We start from the raw sequence: 21,827 nt of genomic DNA on the forward strand, positions 1-21,827 counted from the left end.
GAAAAGGAGAAAAGGCTTCATTTGTCCTGTTGCCACAGAACTTGACTTTAGGGTTAATAGCAGATGATCACACTCTAAGAAGGACCTGGCTTCCTCTCCCCTGGCCAAGTGCCTCAGGGCGGAGGGAAGCTACGCCTCCGCAGGGGGCACAGCATGGGGCCCAGTGGCTCTCAGACCCGGCTGCTCAAGAATCACAGGGGAGCTTGGGAGCAGCAGCTTGCAGGCCCCACCCCTAGAGATTCTGTCACATCAGGTGTGGGCAGGCCCGGGAACCTGCCTCTTACAGCTCCCACTCCCCCTCACGGGTCTAGAGACTGACGCAGGGGCCCTGGGCCACACACTAGGGGAACCACTGAACCATGGGGCAGATGGAACAGTAAATGACTGGAGGGCAGTGGGCGCGGGGTGCAGGTCAGGGAGCACCGGGTAGCGGCCCCTGGGGGAGGATGGTCCCAGCAGCCTTCCCGGAGGGTGTGACAGGTGCACTGGCATTTGCCCTGCATCGTGGGGAAGGGCGGGAACGGCAGGGCAGGGACCGGGCTGGGCATGGCTTGTTTGGAGAGCGAGGGACAGGTGGGCATGAAGCAGGCACAGTGTCTGGAGTCGGGGGGCTGCGGAGGGTCTGGTGGGAGGGAAGCCCCAAACTTGCTGAGCAGCTCAACGTTCACCCTGTGGGGAACGGTCTCCAGGGTCCAGACGAGGTGGCCCTGGTCCTGCCCTGGCATCGCCCTTGCTCAGGGCCAAGGCTGCCTGGCATCGCACTGGAGTTTCCGAAGCCCGTGCACACGCATGGCCGCCCGGCTCCTCACTGCGGGCTTTATCCCTGTGCTGGGTTTTGAGGTGAGGCCCGAACTCAGGGGCATGTGGCTTGTCAGAGACCACACAGCTAGCTGGGGTCCCACCTCTCCCCTCCAGGGCCCTGGGGCAGAATCGGCTCCCTCTCTGGGAAGGGGTACTGTCTCTTGCCCTCAGCGACAAGGCCAGGAAGGAAAGATGCGGATGAGCTCAAGGGCAGCCTCCTGAGCCCCCGGCCTTTCCCACCTGCCTCATCCAGCCCTGAGCGGGGATGGGCCCTCGGGACGGGCAGCCCCGGGCTTGGCCAAGTGGCACCCGTCCGAGCTCTGGCCTCACTCCCTCCTCTCTTCCAGGTGAATCTGGGAAATCTGGGGATCGCAGTGGCTACAGCAGCCCCGGCTCCCCGGGCACCCCTGGCAGCCGCTCCCGCACCCCATCCCTGCCAACCCCGCCCACCCGGGAGCCCAAGAAGGTGGCTGTGGTCCGCACGCCACCCAAGTCGCCGTCTTCAGCCAAGAGCCGCCTGCAGACTGCCCCCGTGCCCATGCCCGACCTGAAGAACGTCAGGTCCAAGATCGGCTCCACCGAAAACCTGAAGCACCAGCCAGGAGGCGGGAAGGTAAGGGCGTGCGGAGGCCACTGTGCTTGTGCAGAACCGAACCGAAACCGGAACCGGGGGAGGCGTGCGGCCCCCACACCTGGGGCAGAGGCAGGCGAGTGACTGCCTCCCACCCTCACATAGCACCCCAGGCCCCTCCCAGACCTCTTCAAGGAAAGACAATGGGTTGTGGTTCTTTATTGGGGGTCCCACGCAGCTCTGCATGGGGGAGAGAAAGTGCCGGTTCTTTTCCTCCCCATGTCAGCCCCTGCTGACCAGAGGACGGTTGATCTGTGTCCCGGGGGTCCTCGAAGTGGGGGTGCCCAGAGGTTTGCCTTGTGTAGAACGTGGCACAGCTGGTTGGTAGGTGGGTGTCAGGCGTTTGTCGGACGGTTGCTTAGATTAGGCTTCTCTCTATCTTCAGTTCTGGGGAAGTCTGGGCTCCATTTTGAACTGATGCTTCCAGGTGTAAGTGGGCGCTCATGAAATGTTGGGGTCCCCTAAAGGTGGGGGCCGTGAGCTTCCGAGGGCCTGAGATGGAGGGAGAAGGGGCTGGCCTGGACCCCACCTGCCCTCCTCCTCTTGTCCCTGCCCCCCTGAGTTTCCTGGGCCTGCCACGGGAAAGACCACGCTGGGTGGCTTACACAGCAGACACCTGTCTCCTCCCAGTGCCGAGGGCAGAAGCCCAGGACCCAGGTGTGGAAGGGCCGCTGAGGCCTCCCTCCTCGACTGGAGACGGCTGCCCCCTCCTTGCGTGCTCCCGCTCCTCCCTCCAGGTGTCTCTGGGCCCACCTGCCTCCTGTAAGCACACCAGTCATGCGGAGGAGGGCTCACCCTAAGGAGCTGTTTTAACAGAACCACCCTGTACAGGCCCCGTCTCCAGACACAGCCGTGTTCGGAGGCCCTGGGAGTTAGGACTTGAGCATATGAATTGTGGGTACACAGATCAGCCCTCCCCACCCACCACCAGGGGGGCACGGGGAAGGGAGAAGAGGAGGTGTGTGGGGTACCGAGGACCAAGGCTCTGCTCTGGGGGCCACAGATGTGTGGGGGCTTTGGGCTGGGCCGTTTGGGGGGCAATGAGCCTCCTGGTGGGCTGGAGTCTTTACAGAACCTTCTAGTTGAGACAGCTCGACTCCCCCACAGCAGGCAACCTCCGCACCATGGATTTGATTACTCTTGGCTGGGGTCTGGGTGTCCCTGGAAGAGGGCATCTCGGAGAGCCCATGGGGGTGTCTCCCTGGAACCCTGCTCTTGGCTCCTGCGGAGCCTCTGGGTCTCCCACTGGCCCCTCCCAGCCTTGGGGGCCCAGGCGCCTCTCGGGGGAGCTGTCTTTGGACCACAGGGGGGCCCTGGGCCATGTTTCCTTTCTGCGATGCCGGCCTGTGCGCCTCTCGGTAGAGATGCCCGGCTCCTTCCAGAAGGGGCTGAGGCAGAGGTGAGGGTGCTGGTTGGAGGCTGATCCTTCTGTGATGTTTTGGGGTAGAGGGAGCTCCAGGGACTTGGTTTGCAAGATGATGGGATGTTCCCCACGGGGCACCCTCCCCTCAGTGCTGGAGGGCCCTCGTGCCTGTTTTCATAGCAGTGTGACCGTTTGCCTGTTTTGAAAAATGAGAAGCAAAACCCCACCGGCCAGTTTGCGCCGCGGAGATGATTCTGCAGCTGTGACCAGGGCACCAGAGGGAACGGAGCCCTGAGTGACTCCCAGCCCGCGGGCGTCACACACCAGCCAACACCGTGTCCTCCTGCCACCCCGGGGCATCTGAGGTTGGCTTGGAACCTTTGGCCCAGTTCTTGCAGCTCTGCTGAGTGACAGCACTGAGTGGAGGGGGGACTCTCCCAGGGCTTCCCTGCCCCGCCCCGCACTGCGCAGGGCGAGGAGCCTGGGGACCAGGGCCGTGACCTGAGGCTCAGAGTGGAAGGGGAAGGTGCCCCAGGTCACCGCTCACCAGGCCGGGCGCAGACGTGCCCTCATCTCCCGAAGGAGAGAGGGTGACTTTCCTTAGGACGGACCAGGCGGGAGGTGTGGGAAAGCGCAGGGGCCGCCCCTTAACGTCCATAGAAAACCAAAGACCACCTCAGCCACCACTACAAAGAGCAGCGCGGCAGTCTCCGGGGAAACTAAAAAGGAAACAGAGACGCTTGGGATCCAGGAAAAAGGCTCCTAAAGCGAGCGTGTCCTCCGTCTGGACTGGGCCGGCGGTTCCCAGAGGCGACGCTCAGGCCTTGTGGGGCTGTGGCCTGTGCGGAGCCGCTTCCCTGTGGGTCCGTGTTGACTCTGCCGCACTGGGAACAGCGCCCGGCTGAGGGGCAGCTCCCTCTGTGAATGGAGCCTCCGGGAAGAAGGAAGAGCAGCTGCTTGGCAACCTGCAGACCGAGGACCTCGGCCTTCCTGCTTTCCTCGTTGTGCAGTGATGGTGTACAGCTTGCAGAGAACAAAACGGAATCCTGAACTTTAAAAGGAAAGTGCAGGACAATCCCTCGGCCCCTGCACAGAACTAGATGAAGATGGGAGCCAGGAGCGGTGAGGCCGGCGGTCACTCAGATCAGGGAGCCTGCTCCTGGAGCCTCCGTTTCTCACTCCCCACCCGGCTGCCAAGGAGAATCACCTGGGGGCGGGGGAGGATTCTGTTAAAAATCCTGACGCCAGAGCCTTTCCCAGGTTCGTAAGAACCCCAGGGGGCCTCCCCAGGTGTTCCCGATGTGTAGCCCAGGCTAAGACCCAGTGTCCCCAAATGTCAGCTTAGTCCCGGCCAGGCACCCCCCCCTGTCTCGCACCTCCCTCCCCAAGAGTCTGTCCGAGCCTTACTCTTTGTGAGGGGAGCAGGGGAGAGTTCCATCTTGGTGACAGAGAACCAGCATTTAAAACATATTTTGAAGGCCCTGGCTGGGTACCTCATTGGTTAGAGTGTCATTCTGCTACACCAAGTTTGCAGGTTCCATCCCCAGTCAGGGCCACATACAAGAATCAACCAACTAATGCAGAACCGGAACAACAAATCGATGTTTCTCTCTTGCTCCCTTCCTCTCTCTAAAATCAATTTTTACATTTTTTTAAAATTTAAAGCATTTTTTTAAAAGCTACTCACTGCAGGTGAATAATGTGAACTGGCATCCTTACATCCTGGTGATACAGAGCACGCAGGTAGCATCAGAAGCAGGTTCCTACCTCCCTGTGTTCATTCACCCGACATTTCTGAGGCACCTCTGAGTGTCAGGCCCTATGCTGAGTTGCTGCCCCTGGGGCCCAGGCCAGGGGAGGGAGATACAAAGGGAGCGGAGAGGTTGGCCAGGGATGTGGGGAGGTGGGGGGGGAGCAGCCCACACCATGGGGGGGCCCCCCACACGGAGTCACCTGTGTTGTGGGGTGTCATCAGTCTCACGTGTTACCAACAATTCAGAGAAGCCAGAGCAGACCCTTGATTGGGACCATCACTGGCCTTGGCAAGGACAGCCCCCTCCTCACATCCCCCCCACCCTACACACACACACACAGTGCTGGGCCCAGGGGCTGGATGGGGCCGTGAGGAACCGCACGCTGGAGATTTTCAGAGCAGAAGCAAAATCAAGTTAGAGCTGGGATGGGCCGGGGAGTGGGGGCTTAGGCTGGAGCTTTGTTCGCTCACACGAGAGCCAAGAGCCGAGGAGAGTGAACAGCTGCTGGAGGAGGTCTGCTGTGACCCAGCGGTGTCTGCCCTGGCCAACAGAGGCTGTCCTCTAGCCAGGATGTGGAAGGAAGAGGGAGCTGGAGGGACCCAGGCTCAGCTGTCAGTGGTCGTGGGCGTGAGCTTGGGAGGCCTCAGAGTTGAATGCGAGGGCAGATGGGGCAACACCAACCTCAGCGGCCCCTCTGTGTGGTCGGGTGGGGGGCACAGAAGGAAGCCATCCAGGGTCAGAGAGAAGGTGCACTTGGGGCCAGGCTGCCTGGTGAGAACAGGAGATCCTGTGGCTGCCAAGGGTGAGCGGGATGTGCAGGGTCATAGCCTGGAAAGGGCACGGCGGCCCGAGCGTGGGGGTGGCCTGGTTGGCTCTGAGCAGACAGAGCTAACGTCACTTCTCGAGGGGGCCCTGGCCCTGAGCCGGAATGCAAAGACCCAGCTGGACAGGAACCTCCCGAGCTCAGGCTGGGAACGCCCTGGGCTGCAATGTTCCCAGCGGCCACAAGATGGCGATGGAGCGCTGTAAGCGTCTGTCTCCATTCAGGAAGTATTTCTAGATTCATTATATTTATTGACAAGTCCCAGCTCTTAATTTAAAAAGCACAGGTGAGGAACCTTTCTGTGGAGCAAAGTGAATGTTTGCCTGGGATCGTTTGCCTGTCCTGGACTCAGGTGAACCTGGGCTAAGGTGTCGGGGCCCTGCAGTGAGGGGCGCGCAGAGCCAGGCGGGGACCCTACCCGTACATAGCGCCCTTGTTTGTGAAAAAACCTTGTGTAAATCATTTTAAAGCAGCTGGGGGCAGTCACTGTTTAAAGGAACAGTGCGAATAATTCTACAGGCGACTTCCCTGTTATTTGGCCTCTTTTCTGGCTGGTTGACTTAACAGGACCCAGATAAGCTTTCCCACCAGAACATCCCACTCCAAATCCCCAGCCCTGGACCCCAGTGAGGTGAGGTCGCCCAGCAAGCACCAGGCAGTGCTGGGGGCAGACCTCGCCAGGGACAGCCAGGACCAGGGGCCAGCCGGGAGCTCGTCAGGGGAGGGCTGGGCCACCTGGCGCACCTTGAGCGATCTGAGCGCAAACAGAACAAGTTCAAGGTCTAATAAAGGTTTGGGACTTCCCTCCAGGAAGTAGATTAAAGCAAAGTGGACCCGCCCCCCTCACCCCACCGTCTCCTCCAGGGCCAAACCCTGACCACAGGAATTTCTTGCCTGACTGGGAGTCTCCAGACTAAAATTTGGAGCTTCCAAAACATGGCTCTTTCCTGTGATGGGTATGTTCAGTGTCTGGCCAGACCTGAGGCTCGGTATCACACAAGGCACTCCAGAGAGAAGTCGTTTCAGGATCCCAATTTCAGAATGCCAACCGTTTCCCTTTTTTCCCCTTTCTGTAAACCTAACATTCTGTAAAGGGTGTTGGCTTAATTTGATGACTAACGGTAGTTTGTGTCTGCTTTGTACAGATCCTTTTGTCTATTTCCAAATCCCATAAAAGGGCTACTGAGAGCTTGTTGTCTATTTTGTGGGATTGGAAAAAGGAAAAGTCACCCTGGAGGGAAAATTTTCTGTGTATGTTATACATTTTATTATTACTTCATGAACTCTTGATTTGATCGATGAATTTCTTGTGTGGATTTTGCAGAAAACAGGTTCTTTTCCTTGCAAAACTGGTAAGTTTTCGTTGTCAGATAAGAGGAGTTATGTAACCCATCCTGTTTGCCTTTTTGCCTTGGCTTCCAGGAAGCTCAGAGTTAAATGGAAGGAACCATCTTGTTTGTGTGTGTTTTTTTTAATGTTTTTATTTATTTATTTTTGAGAGAGGAAGGAAAAGAGAGAGGGGGAAACATCAATTTGTTGTTCCTCTCATTTATGCACTCATTGGTTGGTTCTTGTATGTGCCCTGACCAGGGATCAGACAACCTTGGCATATCAGGATGAAGCGCTAACCAACGAGCTACCTGGCCAGGGGGTCATAATCTGTCTCGTAATTGTCAGTGCTAATGGCCTCCCCCTCTTTCACCATTCTCCTTTACATTTTCTTGTTTTTTACTGTGCGTGTGTTGTTTTCTAATTCTCAACTGCTCTTTGTGAAAGTAGGCTAGTCTCCCTCTGGGACTTACCCAGTTGAAAGTTGTAAATAAAAATGATCCCCAAGGAAGACGTTCAAGTGGGACTCCCTCAAATCTGAGGGCGGCACACGCTGATTCAGACACGATGCAGAGGGTGACAGCAGCTCCCTAAGCAGCAGCGGGGGAAAGCCCATCCCTCGCCGGCTCTTTGCTCCTGCCTGGCTAACGCCCTGCCCTGCCCGTGTGTCTCCCGCTCACGGAGAGAACTCGGTGTTCTCCGAGGGAGAGCGCGGTTTTGACACAACAGCCTTGAGGACAGACAGCTCAGGCAAAACCCTGCAGTCACGTCCGTCGCCCATGGCCACAGACACGCCCAGATCCAGATTCCTGTGCGGCTCTGCCTCTGGCCTGAGAAAGTTGCTGAACTTCCCTGGGCCTCCCCCGCCGCCACCCTCCCCCCCCCCCACACACCCCGCGAGCTCCGCGTCAGCAAACGAAGAGGGTGGTGGTGAGAATGGGGACGTGGAATTAGAGATTCATCCAACCGCTACCGCTCACGGAGGGGTGGTTTTTACATTTAAAAAACAAAGAAGAAATTACAAAGAAAGAAGTTGAGCAGTTATTTGTTAGAAAGAAATACACCTACTAGCAAAGAGGGGGCAGAGGAGCAACCTTAGTAAAAATCAAAGAAAGGCAGAGGAAGCCAACAGCGCCGTGCGGTCTGTGTTCGTCAAGGAAATAAACACATTTTTAAATGCCCAGTATTGGCAGCTCGGTGGTGAGCTGCCTGCACCGCGCTCTCGGGGAACACCGGTCCCATCCTTCAGAAAGCCATGCAGGGGGCTGTGCTGAGCGTTTTCAGAGGGTTTATAACTGTGGCCTGGAAATTCTACTCCTGGGACCCCATGCTATGAAAATAACCCCAAACAGGGAAGAGCTCCTTGCACAGAGGTGTTCGTGGTGAGGCTGCTGATATTCTTTAAAATGGAATCAGGATAAACATCTGAGAGCACAGGTGCCTAGGGTACGTTACTTGATAAAACAAGATAGAAAGTGTGTGGACGCACTAATTACCATTTCTACGCACATGACGGTAGTTTACGTATATAGAAGCTTCAAGGGAATGCAATGAAATACAATAGTGGTTGTGTTTGGAAGGCAAGAAAACTTTTGCGTTTTTTTAACCTCTCTTTTCAAAAGCACAATGTTCTGGGTTTTTTCTAATGGGAAAAAAAATATATGTTTTTACTGATTTTAGAGAGAGAGGAAGGGAGAGGATGAGAGTAAAATTGACCAGAGAGAAACATCGATTGGCTGCCTCCTGCACACACACACCCCCATCCCCCACCCCCACCCCAGAGATCTAGCGTGCCCTGACCAGAAATAGAACCGGGGACCTCCCTATGCACGGGACAATGCTCAACCAACTGAGCCACACCAGCCAGGCATAGCTTTTATTTGAAAGGACCATAAAAGAATGAAGAGGTGCGTTAGGTCGGTTTCTCAGGCGGTTAGGTTCATGCTAGAGAAAAAGGCTGGGGTGGTGCCTCCGGAGGTTGCTATCTGTTTACGTAGCCAGGTAAAGGACACCCAAAAATAGTTCTATTAACGTGATGTAATTAATAATGTAATAAAGGAAAGGCCATTTTAACACCAAAAGGTAGGATGGACCAATTTCAACATCGTATCCTCAGGTCTTCGTTTTGCTGAGGACTTGTGGACCCCGGGGGGCCGGCTCTGGCTCATTCTCCCCGGATGAGCCCGGCCAGGGCCCTGACCCTCAGTCACAGCCACCCTCACCCTGGCCTCCGGGCAGCGGCCCCCAGCCATCGTTCCCAAAGACAGAGGAGGTCTCCGTGCTGTTTTCAGGACTTCAGAGAGCGATGCTGGTTCTTTTAAAAAAAAAGTATTTTTTTTTCTTTTGAGAGACAGGGAAAGGGAGAGAGAGATAGAAATAGCAATAAGGAGAGAGAATCATTGATCAGCTGCCCCCTGCACGCCCATCGAGGATTGAGCCTGCAACCCAGGCGTGTGCCCTGACCGTGACGGCCTGGCTCATCGGCCGATGCTGGTTCTTAAGTGGAAACGCCAGCTGCTGGTCCTTTATATCATCGTGGTTAATCGACCCCGTGGCTCCTTCTCCGAGCGCAGTGCTCCTGAGGGGAGACACCTGCTGACAAGGGTGTCGTCATCCCAGCAAAGTGGAGTTTGCAAGCCCCCGTCTCTGTGCCATGGTTGTCTGCGTATTTCATAGTTTTTAGACAAAGTGGTCAAAATCTTTCCCCGCTAAGATGTCAATATCCCCACCCCTGAGCCTCACAGGAGGACAGTGGGACCGCACCATCGGGGCACACCTGCCCAGGGAGGCTGAGAGGAAGCCCCTGGGCCCATCCCAGTTCCCTCGAGGCACCTGGTTGTGGACGAGGGGGAGCCGAGGCTGGAAGGGCAGCACTTACCCTGCCTTCCACCAGCCAAGTCCTCGCACGCCCGGGGGGCGGAGGTCTGCTGTCCTCTCCATGCAGCGCCCACGTCCTCCTGTGACCTCAGTGGTCCCTGACCCGGGCGTGCAGCCAGCACCACGCGCTTTGCAGAAGCAGAGGCCGAGATTCTCCTCCTAGATCGCGGTGGGGTCTGGTTTTTTAAATACTTGCAGGTGATTCCACCGCCTGACAAGCTTGAGAACAGCCACGGCCAGGTCTCGGGGAAGGTTCTGACGGGTCCGAGGGGTGTGCGTGAGGGCCCAGCTGGGACTCTGTGTTTGTTCGTTTAATAGCCTAAGTGGGCCTGGCCGAGGGGCTCGGTGGCTGAGCATCGTCCTGCGTGTGGAAAAGCTGCCAATTCGATTCGAGGTCAGGGCACGTACAGAGGGCAACCGATCGATGTTTCTCTCTCCCTTTCTCTCTCTAAGCACGTCCTCGGTGAGGATTAAAGTAACACAAGTGAGCACATTCCCCCCGCCCCCATGTGAGCACTCAGTTCTGGTTTAGGGCCTCAGAGGCTCGCCCGGAGCCTCCGTGACACACCCTGTGACGGGGGAAGAGTTGCCTCCGGACGGGTGTCCTGTGAACCCCAAGCTGTAGGGTGGGTCCGCCCAGACCAGCCGGTTGGGGAGTGCCTTCCTGGGGTGCGGCCTGGGCCTCCGGTCCCCGCCCTGCCCTCAGGGGTCCTCCGTGCAGAGCAGGCGAGCTGGGGGTGTCACTCATCCTTTTTTCTGGCTGTCAAAGGTGCAGATAATTAATAAGAAGCTGGATCTTAGCAACGTCCAGTCCAAGTGTGGCTCAAAGGATAATATCAAACATGTGCCCGGAGGCGGCAGTGTGAGTACCTCACACGTTCCCTGTGCCCGACTGGGGTCTGGTGTTGAAGGCGTGGCATGAGTGTGTGCCCTGTGAGACATTGCATAGAATAAACCATCCTCAGGCTCCGTGCCCCGTTCTCAGAGGGGTGCCCAGCACCGGGGGGCTCCTGGCCTGCCTGGGCAGCTTAGGGAAGGTGGCTGATCTTTCCCTGGCCCATATCTGGAAGTGGGGTCCTCACAGCATTCACACCCACCGTGACCCCACTCACCGCCCAGCACAGGCTCACGGGAGCCCCGCAGCCCGGCCCCTCGAGGTTGGGCTGAAGGTGGCAGCACCTGGCTCTGTCACCTCCTCCCCATCACCTGGGCAGGCCCACTGAGGGGTTCCACTGTGGGCAGCTGGCCCTGTCCTGACAAGTGGACACAAAGGTCGCACTGTTCTACCTCAGAGCAAGCCGAGTCCGATCTCTGGCCGCATTTGTCTCCTGCACTTGCAGGGAGTGAGCCAGTGCCTCAGCCTCTGGCCCCTGTTCAAACCAGCTCCACCCCTGGCAGAGGCTCAGATGCAAAAGGGCCCAACAGAAGACCCCAGCGGACCGTCTGCGGCCCCGGGAGACGGGGAAACGCCGCTTTGGGCCCGTTTGATTATTTATTGTATTTGCTTTGGGCCCTTGTAAATCTGGCCGCCTCCAAATGCCTCTGGGGACTCCTTGCCTCCCCACTGCATGTGTCCCCGAGACCTGGGGCTGCACCCTCACCTCCCCAATTGGCCAGCTCTGCTGCTGCCCTCCTGCTGTCCTTTGTGGGTGCAAACTCATCCTGAGGCTCCCCCCCTGCCCCTGCCTAACACGGGGAGCAGGAGGTTCCAGACCCCTGCGGCCCACTCCTGGGGAGGGAGGTTTCTGAGAGCAGGCTCCGCTCCTGGCTGGCAGCCGAGGATGGTGGCGATGCCCCACGGGGCTCTCCCTCCAGAAAATGCCCAGCCTGGGCCGCCGCCGTCTGCATCCAGCTGAGGGTTTATTCTTGCAATGTGCCTGAGTGCTGCCCCCGCCTGAGCGCTGCCCGCTCTGCGGCTGCTGCATGGCGCTCATGAACGCTTCCTCACCAGTGCTGCTGTCTCCCCTGTCCCCGCTCGCCTGCCCCGGCCCCCCACCCCGCCCCAGCCCTGGTCACGTTGCTGCTTTAGCTCCGACTCCTGGTTCTCTGGCTTTGCCGCAGGCTGGTCTCCGGCCAGAGGAGGAGGCATGTGCTTTCCGGTTTAACTCGTGTCTGGTCAGCTGGTGGGAGGCCGTGCTGGCGAGGCTGAGGCAGGTCCTGCGGGAGGAGAGGGTACATCCCACTGCTGCTGGCAGTCACAGCACATGGAGGAACTTCCTCGGGCACCTCCTGTCTGTCCCCCACTCCCTGCGGGCCTGCGGGTTAGCCTGCGCCCTAGCAGAGACCCGTGGGCACGCGGCCGGCCAGGCCCTGTGCTTGGTCCGCGCCTGAGGCTTGTTTGCAGGAGGAGCCTTCAAAGAAAGCTCGTCTGGGGGAAGGTGGCTGCACAGTGTCAGCCTCAGGTGATTCGGGGGCCCTGGACCCCCAGCCTGGGCTGGTCTCTGGCCTGCCCTCCGCTCTCCAGTCTGGAGGTGGCTGCCCATCCAGGCTGCAGGGAAGAGCAGGAAGCCGGGGTCACGCCCCCTCCCTCCCTCCGGGACGAGTCCCCAAAGCTCCTTGACCACCTCCTGGGTGCCCCCCCAGAGCCCAGCTCCCTCCCAGGCCTGTTCTCAGAGTCATTCATTACCCACCCCCTCGAGGTGCAGGCTGCCAGCGCTGTGCCTCCCGCCCCACACCACACACGGCCGCACAGCCCAGGCCCACCTGTCGGCCTCAATCAACTCTCCATTGACTGAGGGCACATGCCAGGATGATTCTGAGTAACTGAGAAAATGGGGTTGTTCCAGACGCTTCTGACCAAAGGAGAAACCTCTCCTCTCTTCCTGGTGCCCCTGGTTACACCCGTTCTCAGGCGCGAGGCCATCCCCCTCGGGTACCCCTCTCCGGGCAGGAAGCGGGAGTCCCTGGGTGACACCTCCTGCACCCTCTGGTGACCTCACGCAAGGTCACTGCTGGGAAGGTCCCTCAGTGACCATCTGGGACCTCTCACAGCCATGGCTTTGTGGGACTTCCTCCAGGAGCCCCCTGGGGAGTCCCCCCCAGGGAAGCCGGCTCTTGGGCTGAGATCAGGGGCCGTTCAGGGGCCACCGTCCCCTTGGGGAGGATGCCCGTGTGGCCGGCCACAGGGTGGACCGGGACCAAGGGGAAGCCCTGGGCCTCGGCGGGTGTGTGGGCATCTGCTCTCTGAGACACTAACCCTGGGGGTGTCTGCTGGGCCACCTGCCCCCTGCCAAGGTCACTGTCCAGGACACTCAGGTGCCAACTGGCTCTTCCGGCCGGATCTCCCCACGGCTGCTCACTGACCCTCATTGCTCTTGCTGTGGGTGTGCTGGGGTTTCTGGAAGCTTCTCCTGGGAGAAAGCCCCCTCTCCGCCCCCAAGGCCCTCTCCTCTGAGGCCCAGCAGACATGCTCTCGCTTTCCCAGTGCTGCACACTGGGTCGCACTGGCCTTCTTTCTGTATCCTCGCTGAATGTGATGTCTGTGTCGCGTCAGGAGTGACTGCTCTACGTGTGTTTGCTAAGCAGATGGCATGGGCCCTGCTCAGGGACAGAGACGAAGGACCCTGTTTGCCCCGAGGGTCCTTGTCGTGGGGACTGGAGCGTCTTCAGCCCCCAGTCACTGGTGCAGACCCGGCTCCCTGGGGACAGGGTGGGCACGTTTCCACCCAGGCTGGGCCTCGGAGACAGACCTGGTCCAGCCGCGCCTGGACGCCCACAGCTGCTTCTCATTGTGCTCCGCCCATAAAGTGACCCCATTTATTCTCTGCCCGCCCCTCTCACCTCCAGGTGCAAATAGTCTACAAACCCGTGGACCTGAGCAAGGTGACTTCCAAGTGCGGCTCATTAGGCAACATCCATCACAAGCCAGGTAGCCTTTGCGAACTAGGGGGGAGGGGATCGTGCACCAGGCCTTTAGTAATATATATAGGGTTTGGTTCTACCCACAGTTTCAGGCATCACTAGGGATCTTTTGAACATATCCCCTGTGGATAAGAAAGGACTGCTATATTGTTTCTCCAATTATAGAATGTAAAATAGATTAGTTTAAAAAAAAAAAAAAAGATGGGATGGGCCATGGAGAGTGTTGAGGGTGGAAGGGGCTGTCCTATCTCGTTCCTGAGCAGGGAGGGCAGATGCTGATCCTATACCCTAGCGGCTATGGGGTGAGGCCCCAACATTAGTAACAAAGAAAGAGAATTTCCGGAGGACGAGGCCCAGAAATCAGGATTTTAAGAAGATTCCCAGGTGATTCTAATGTGCAGCCAAGGTTGGGAACCACTGCCCTAGCCCATGGCTCATAGTGCTCCACGCAGGCTGCACGCGGATCTCGAGAGCTGGGGAGCGGCCTGGTCTGGCCCCCAAAGCTCGGCTCTATGGATGTCCCAGCTTGGTCCCCAGCCAACATGGGGGACACTTTACCAACTGCACAAACTGCAACCGGGACCCTGGGCCATTGCTGTGTCCCCTCTGTGACTTTGAACAGAAAATGATACTGTTGGCGCCTTACCGTCCCCCTCCCCACAAAAGAAACCAGTGAGACCCACAGAGCTGCTGCGATGCTGCGAATGTTGGACACCTGTGATGTCCAGTGTCGAGGCCACTGACCACGTGTGGCTGTTGAGCTTATGAAACGTGGCCAGGGCAGTTGAGGAGCTGAATTTTATTAAAATTTAAAAGTACATTTTCACGATGGGATACTGCTCAGCCATAAAAAAGAAGGAAATCTTACCCTTTGCAACAATATGGATGGGCCTGGAGAGCATTACGCTAAGTGAAATAAGCCAGTCAGAGAAAGACAAGGATCATATGATTTCACTCACATGTGAATTCTAATGAACAAAATAACTTAACAAACAAAATAGAAACAGAGGCATAGATACATGGAACAGACTGACAGCTGCTGTCAGAGGAGGGGATTGGGGGTGGGAGCTGGATGAAAAAATGTGAAGGGGTTAAGTAAAATATATATATATAAAGGCTAACATGCAAATTGTCCCTACAGGCAGGAGTTCAACTGACCCAGAGGTAGATGTGCGCTGACCACCGGGAGTGGCATGAAACATGGCGGGCGTTGGCGATGGGGCAGGCGCTGGGGAAAAGGGAGGCACCCCTCCCCCGCCCCCAAAGCCACTGGGGACCCTACCCGTGCATGATTTCATGCACTGGGCCTCTAGTATATAGATAACACACAGACACAGACAAAAGTCTAGTGATAGCCAGAGGGAAAGCGGGTGGAAGTGGGCAAAGTGAGGGGGGACAAATGTGAACAAAGAGACGTTCCTTTGGGAGATGAGCACACGATGAGTGTGCACTTGGAACCTGTAGGGTTTTATGAACCAATGTCACCCAATAAATTCAATTAAAAACCCACACATTGAAGTGGCCATGTGGCTGGTGGTTACCACGTTGAACACAGTGCTAGATGCCACCCCCTGCCGTGCCAGGCTCTCAGGCAGAGGTCCCCCCAGAACCCATCCTGGGGGGGGAGGGGGAGAGGCCGTCAGAAGCCTCGTGCAGAAGGCCTCATTGTCTCTGGGCTCCCTTGGACTTTTTGTGGGAGTCTCTCTCCCAGGGAAAACTACCCTCCACGGGGTCACCCACTGGGAGCAGCTTTCTTGGGCGGCTTTGTCCCACCCAAGCAAGTCATGTCTGGCTGACCCTGGAACAACGTCGGGGGTCGGGTGCCAACCACTGTGCAGTCAAAAACACATGCAGTTAGTTAGTGCCTATTCTGCATGTCCCGTGCATTAGATACTGTGTTATTACAATAAAGTAAGCTAGAGAAAAGATAACGTTACAAAGAAAATCATAAGCAACAGACACAATATTTAGTGAAAGAAATCTTCGTATAAGTGGACCCATGCAGTTCAAACCTGTGTTGTTCAAGGGTAGCTGTCGTTTCTCCCGCCCTCAGCCCATGTCTCCACTGTGGGTGGCATCGGGTGTCTGAGGAGGCAGGAGGGCCAGGGCCCTTCTTTATTGGGGTGCGTTTTGCCTGCAGTTTAATGCCAAGGTCGTGCAGGGCTGCAGCGTCCAGGATTGTTGACACAGGCGCCTTCCCTGTCTGGAAGCCATCCAGTTAGAACTGGGGGCAGCTTCTCCCAGACCCAGCTGCCACTCACCTTTGCATTATCTCAGGAGGAAGAGTTTTCTGAGTCAATATTGATGCATGCCTTGGTGAGAGGGATGAAGCAAACTGCTGTCCAGCCCTTTAGAAGGACTGCCTTGTGCCCCAGCCGCTCTCTAAGGGAAGGCGCGTCCTCGCTGCTCCCAGCAGTCGGTGTTCCTGGGAATGACTCTGGAAACCGCGCTAATTGGCGGCGCTGTGCTGTGTTCCAGGCGGCGGCCAGGTGGAAGTCAAATCCGAGAAGCTGGACTTCAAGGACAGGGTCCAGTCGAAGATCGGGTCTCTGGATAATATCACCCACGTCCCTGGGGGAGGGAATAAAAAGGTAAAGGGGGCAGGGCCAGGGGAGGCTGTTGGCCCGGGCTTCCAGGGGAGGGAGCTGGAGGCCCGCGGGAACTGGCGCGGGGTGGTCCTCAGCAGCCGCCAGGACAGCGGGGTCACCTTAGCTGCCCGCCGCAGCCACCCGGGGGCGCGATGGGACTGGAGCCGGGGCCCCGCCCTGGAGATGCCGACTGGTCTTCAGGTGCGGTCTTTACACCTGGAGGTTTTAAAACTGATGGTCTGTGGTGAGAGCGAAAGGTTGGCGACCTCTCCTTTAGTGCAAATGTGAGAGCCGCTGTCCTAGGCCCCGTGGCTGCCAAGCAGCCACAAAAGGCAGCAGCCATCCCCAAGCCAGCCCAGGCACCAAAGACAAGTCCTGGGGACAGAACCTCACTTTCTAGATGGGTCACCAGGCAGTTAGAGCAAAACAGTGACGGTGAAACCCCGAGGTCAGCCCAGCCGCTGCCAGGGGGTGCCCCCGGGGAGGCTGCCGGACAAGGACTTCGCAGTCCTGGGAGTTTCTGGTCACTGGGTCTTGCCTGAGTTCCCTTCAGTTTGGGGGATTTGGGAACATTACTAGGACCCTGTCATTTCTTCTCAAGAACAAAGCTTTTAAAAAAACATGAATGTTCTTATCAAAACTTATGTGAAAAAGGCCCTTCCACCACAGAAATATGGAAGAGTCCTTTGGTCAAAGCGCTGGCCCCAAATGAACAAAATGAGCACATATATAGCTTCGGTGGGAGCCTAGTCTCTCTCTACAGCCACACGCAAGCCCATGCGGTAGGGGCCCTGCACCTGGGCCCATGGGAGAAACTGTGTTTCTATGGTTTCATCAGACACTCGGCGAGGTCTTAGGACCCCCAAGAGGTTGAGAATCACTGCGTCCATCACTTCAGGGCTCATCAGGGATCACTGTACCACTTGCCTCTCTGGCTAACGCTTCCTGAGTTTCCCAGGTACCACTGGCGCTCTGCCCTCCGGGGCTGCAGACTACACCATCGTTTCTCTACTTTTATAAATGGGCTCTCTCACACCCATCAGTGCTGCCCACAGTTGCCGCCACTTCCAGACTCATCAGTCCCTGGCAAAGGGGAGGGGTGTATGTGGCCCCTGACAGAGCAGCTGTGGCTCTGGGGACGTCCCTTAATCTTCTCCGGCGAACTTCAGCACTTGCATTGCAACTGGGCAGCGTGTCGGGATAGAACGCGCACTGCACACGCACGCCTTAGGACCTGCTAGCAACTCCACTTGTAGGACACGCTTACAGGGTGTGAAATGCTGTGTGTTCAAGGTCATCTAAGGTTATTCACACACAGCATTCTTTGTCACAGCAAAAGCCTGGAACAGCTGAAACAGCCACCCCCAGGGGGGCAGATGCCCGTGGGTACATCCGCCCTGGTGGAATGCCAGGCAGCCACCAGCAAACCCCTGGGAACTAGCGCTGATAGCAGGAGGTTTAAGTCTACAAATCAAAGTACAGAGCCAAGTACAGTGCACATTGTTACCTATGTATTAAAATAGGCACATACATTTTTCACGTGTTCACACATACGCCCGTGCGGGATATGTCTGTAAGGGTCCTCAAGACACTTCGGGCGGCCGCTGCCTCTGGAGAGGGGCACAGGGTCGCCGGGAGGCAGGAGGGAAGAACTGCACCAGTGTTTGCTATTGGAGATGATGAACCCACAGTTGCCACCACTTCGTCGGCGCCCTCGCACCCGGGCCAGATTGGCAGGGCCGGTGCCCCTTTCTCCGGCTCTTCCTCTCAGCCTCCCTCCCCTCCTGTCTCGCAGATCGAAACCCACAAGCTGACCTTCCGTGAGAACGCCAAAGCCAAGACGGACCACGGGGCGGAGATCGTGTACAAGTCGCCCGTGGTGTCCGGGGACACGTCTCCGCGGCACCTCAGCAACGTGTCCTCCACGGGCAGCATCGACATGGTAGACTCGCCCCAGCTCGCCACGCTAGCTGACGAAGTGTCTGCCTCCCTGGCCAAGCAGGGCTTGTGATCAGGCCCCCGGGGCGGCCAATCATCGTGGAGAGAAGAGAGTGAGAGAGTGTGGAAAAAAAGAATAATGACCTGGCCCCTCGCCCTCTGCCCCCAGCTGCTCCTCACAGACCGGGTAATCGGTGAATCACTTAACCTGCTTTTGTCACTCGGCTCTGGCTCGGGACTTCAAAATCAGTGATGGGAATAAGAGCCAATTCCATCTTTCCAAATTGATGGGTGGGCTAAGAATAATAAATGTTTTTAAAAACATGTTAACGATGGCCACACCCAACATTTCCTTGGGCAATTCCGTTTGATTCTTTTCCCCCTCTGAGTAGAAGAGGAAGAAAGTCAGGCTCTGAAAGGTGCTGCTGGGGTTTCCAGGGGCCTGGGGCGCCTTCTGGCCCCCTCCTGGGGATGTCACAGAGGCTGTGGCAGCAACAAAGGATTTGCAACTTGGTATGTTGGTGTGAGCTGGACAGGTAGGGGTGGGGGGGAGACACAGGAGTGGCTGAGGCAGGGGTGGGCAGGGGAGCGGGAGAGAGGGAGCGGGGAGGTAAGAGTATGAAGGAGAGGAGACCTGCTCCCTATGGAAGGGCAGCAGGGAGCACAAGCAGCCTCCACTGGGGCCTCCTGCGGCTGTGGCCAGGGTCTGGCAGGTGGGTGTGCCTCCCTCAAGGGCAGGGCAGGGCAGGCAGCCTGTGGAAAAGGGCTCCAGCCCCTTCCACCTGCCTGGCAGGAGAAGGCTGGCTGGCGGGAGGGTGGCTGGCAGCGGGTGGGTGACTTCCTTAGAGAAGGCTGGCCTCCGGCCTTCTGTCCCCGCTGCAGGGGCGGGGCGGGGTGGTCCTGACATGAAGGGCTTCCCTCCACCCCAGGGACACTGCTCAATTGCATTCTGAAGGTTGGAAGTGCAGCCACGATTTTGGCCACCTCACTGATCTGGGACTTTAGGGCTAACCAGTTCTCTTGTAAGGACCTGTGCCTCTTGTGGGACACCCGCCTGTTCCCAAGCCTGGGCCGCTGGCATCTCTAGAGTGTGCGGGGGCGGGGGACAGGGGGCAGAAGGGGGTCCTGAGCCTCTCGTTCCTCCCACCCCACTGCAGCCAGCTGCCTGCCCCCACCACACCCTGTGTCTGCTGGGTGGAGCCCAGTCACTGCCTGTACCCCTCATTATGTCACACTGTCCCGAGTCCCCAGCCTCACCACCCTTCTCAGTAGTTCACATTGTCTGCATGTGGGAGGCACCTAGACTTTACTAAGGGGTAAATCAAGGGAAGGCAAAGTCGGGGCACAAGGTGGGACCTCGGTTTCTAGGTCTGTTACACTCATCCAACTGGCCTGTCTCTCATGATGAATCTGATGACCTTACATCCCATCCAGACGTGGGGCTTGGCAAGGCCAGGATGGCGCTCAGCAGTGACCCTGGAAGTGGACTTGGAGAGCCTTTCCCTCCCAGAAGGCCTGCCCCTTCCTGTGTTGAGCTGCAGCAGGTTGGATGTCCTGGTTGTCAGAGATGGCACCAGGATAGGCAGGCCCCCCGGGAGGGACCACGTTCCCTGTCCCTCACCTCCACCCCAGCCTCTGACTGCCAGCCTCGCAGAGCGCCCCACGCTGCTCAGCCTCAAGTGCATATCGTCAGCCCTCCATACCCCACAAGGGGACACGCCCACTTGGAAATGGTTCTCCCCGTCCCAGCTGGAAGCAATGCTGTCTGTCCACTGGAGCAGCTGAACATATACATAGATGTCGCCTTTCCCTCCCCGTCTGCACCTGTCGCGTTGTCGTCAGATTTGTCTGTTTATGCTTGGATTCACCTGAGTGACTATGATAGTGAAAAGAAAAGAAAAAAAAAAAGGACGCATGTATCTTGAAATGCTTGTAAAGAGGTTTCTAACCCACCCGGTGGGGGTCCTGGATCGCTCTCCCCTGGGCTGGGACCCCAGGCCAGTGTGGCTCTCCCCTGCCTGGCCTCCCGAGAGGTTTCCCTCAGCATCTGGGACCAGCAGAGCGCAGATTCTGACAGCGGAGGACCCTCGGCTGGAAGAAGGCCTGACGCACAGGACGAGGACCAAGGAAGCTAGTGCCCCTCCCCACCCCGGGCTTCCCTTTGCCGGGCAGAGCTGTGTCTTGGGCTGGCTTGGCTTGCAGCGTGAAAATGCCCTCTCTGGCCACAGCCCGGAGAAGCCCCACAGCAGCCCTGCATCACCAGGAAGATGAAGCCAGCGCCAGCTGGGGAAAGGTCCCAGGGCCTTGCCACCACAGCTGCCCGGCAGAGGAAGGATGACGCGCCAGGAGACACCATTCCCGAAGCCTGGCCAGAGCCCCGCGGACCTGGCAGGAGTCCGTCTGCTGCCTCGGGGAAAGGGAAGCAGCCGCTGTGGAAATGACTGCTTAAAGAAATTCGGCCTCGGGCCCGGTTCTGCCACTTCCGGTTTAGATAGTTGAAGGCAGCTGGGCTGGAGGCTTCATTTGCAGTCAGAGCTTTCGGCTGTCCCGTGAGTCCCAGCTGCTCTTGGGGTTCTGAGAAAGAAAAAGGAAATGTGGTTGAAAGGACTGGTAGCTGTTCGACGTGGCCCCTCATCACCACTAGTGCGCTGCATCTCCTCTTCCTGCAGCTCCTGTGCCCTGTTCTCTGACACCTGACTCCGAGGGCCCTGTGATCTCCCTGGGAGGGTGGGCTGCTTGGGATCAGCCTCAAAATTATGGTTTAGGGTGATCAGGTCAGTGTTGGGGAGGAGAGACAAAGGGGTGCTGGCTTGTGACCTTAAATGAGGACAATCCCGCAGGGCTGAGTTCTCCCCATCCCCTCTCTCCAGTCAGTGTCCCTTGGGTGGGCTGGGTATGCTCTATGCCTGGTTCCTTCAAGCTCTCCATTCTATCAATAGTTCCATTTAAATTGACTTCAATGGTGAGACTGTATCCTGTTTGCGATTGCTTGTTGTTCTATAGGGTTGGGGGGAGGAACCTGTAAGATAGTTACCATGGGCAAGGGGAAGTCTTGGAGTGCAGCAGTTTAACCTCCTTGTAACCCTTTTCTTCGCCATTTCAACCGCATTTGCTAGAGGTCCTGGGGGTGCCGCCTTTTCACCGACTGGATTCCCAAGTGCAGTAGCTGCCAGCTGCTTCCCATGTCCTTCCCAGCCAGGTGCAGGCGGTGAGGCTTGTGGAGGAATCTGGAGATGTGGTTGCTCTGGTCTCTTACTGGGCCCCAAGCCCACAATCGTGCCTCCCAGACCCTGGCAAACTTTGCTGTAAGCCGTGGGCACCTCTGTGTCACTTTTCCCACTGACTCTGGACATGCAGCCTGTATCTAGCAGCTGCCAAGATCTTTTCCTTCACCCTCTTTTATCTTTGTCCCCCAAGAGGCAGGGATGAGGGTAAAGATGGAGGTCACTGTGTCCCATCTATAGGTCCATGGCTTCATGAGACTTCTAGTTGCGCTTCAGTTTTGAAAAGGGTTATCGTGGGCACTGACCCAGGCTCACCTCCTAATGGACTGAGCCCATGAATTTGCAGTGTCTGGCAGGGCAATTTCTGACACTTGCAAGTCCCAAGATTTCTTCAGTAATTTTAAGGGTGGGGGGTGGGATAGGGGGAAACAATCTTAGCTTAGCTTCCTGTCTGTGAATGTCCACATGGTGTAGTGTGTGTTTTAACAAATGATATACATGGACTGTTGCTGTAAAAGTGAATTTGGAAATAAAGTTATTACTGATTAAATGAGGTCTATGTGCATAAATTCAAAAGACAAAGAAATGCTATGGGATGTATAATTTTCAAGTCTTTTTTCAGCTCTGGAGAACTTAGC

The 21,827-nt window shown here is 57.2% G+C and overlaps 1 protein-coding gene across 13 annotated transcripts in view; it reads left to right on the top strand.

Moving 5' to 3' along the window:
- MAPT (microtubule associated protein tau) overlaps window positions 1–18,295 on the top strand; it is a 79,998-nt gene extending 61,703 nt beyond the window's left edge. For 9 of the 13 annotated variants that reach the window (XM_015568141.1, XM_015568148.1, XM_015568140.1 and 6 more), the window contains 5 exons: window positions 1,149–1,414; window positions 10,348–10,440; window positions 13,365–13,446; window positions 15,918–16,030; window positions 17,823–18,295. In XM_015568141.1, the coding sequence (XP_015423627.1) occupies window positions 1,149–1,414; window positions 10,348–10,440; window positions 13,365–13,446; window positions 15,918–16,030; window positions 17,823–18,038 (770 nt within the window). In that variant the 3' untranslated portion in view covers window positions 18,039–18,295. Of the gene's footprint in view, window positions 1–1,145; window positions 1,415–10,347; window positions 10,441–13,364; window positions 13,447–15,917; window positions 16,031–17,822 lie in introns of all 13 variants that reach the window. The other 4 variants (XM_015568149.1, XM_015568150.1, XM_015568151.1 and 1 more) reach the window with 2 other exon arrangements.
- Window positions 18,296–21,827: the final 3,532 nt, after the last annotated feature.

Source organism: Myotis davidii, unplaced genomic scaffold (genome assembly GCF_000327345.1).
Source record: "Myotis davidii unplaced genomic scaffold, ASM32734v1 scaffold684, whole genome shotgun sequence".
Taxonomy (NCBI): domain Eukaryota; kingdom Metazoa; phylum Chordata; class Mammalia; order Chiroptera; family Vespertilionidae; genus Myotis; species Myotis davidii.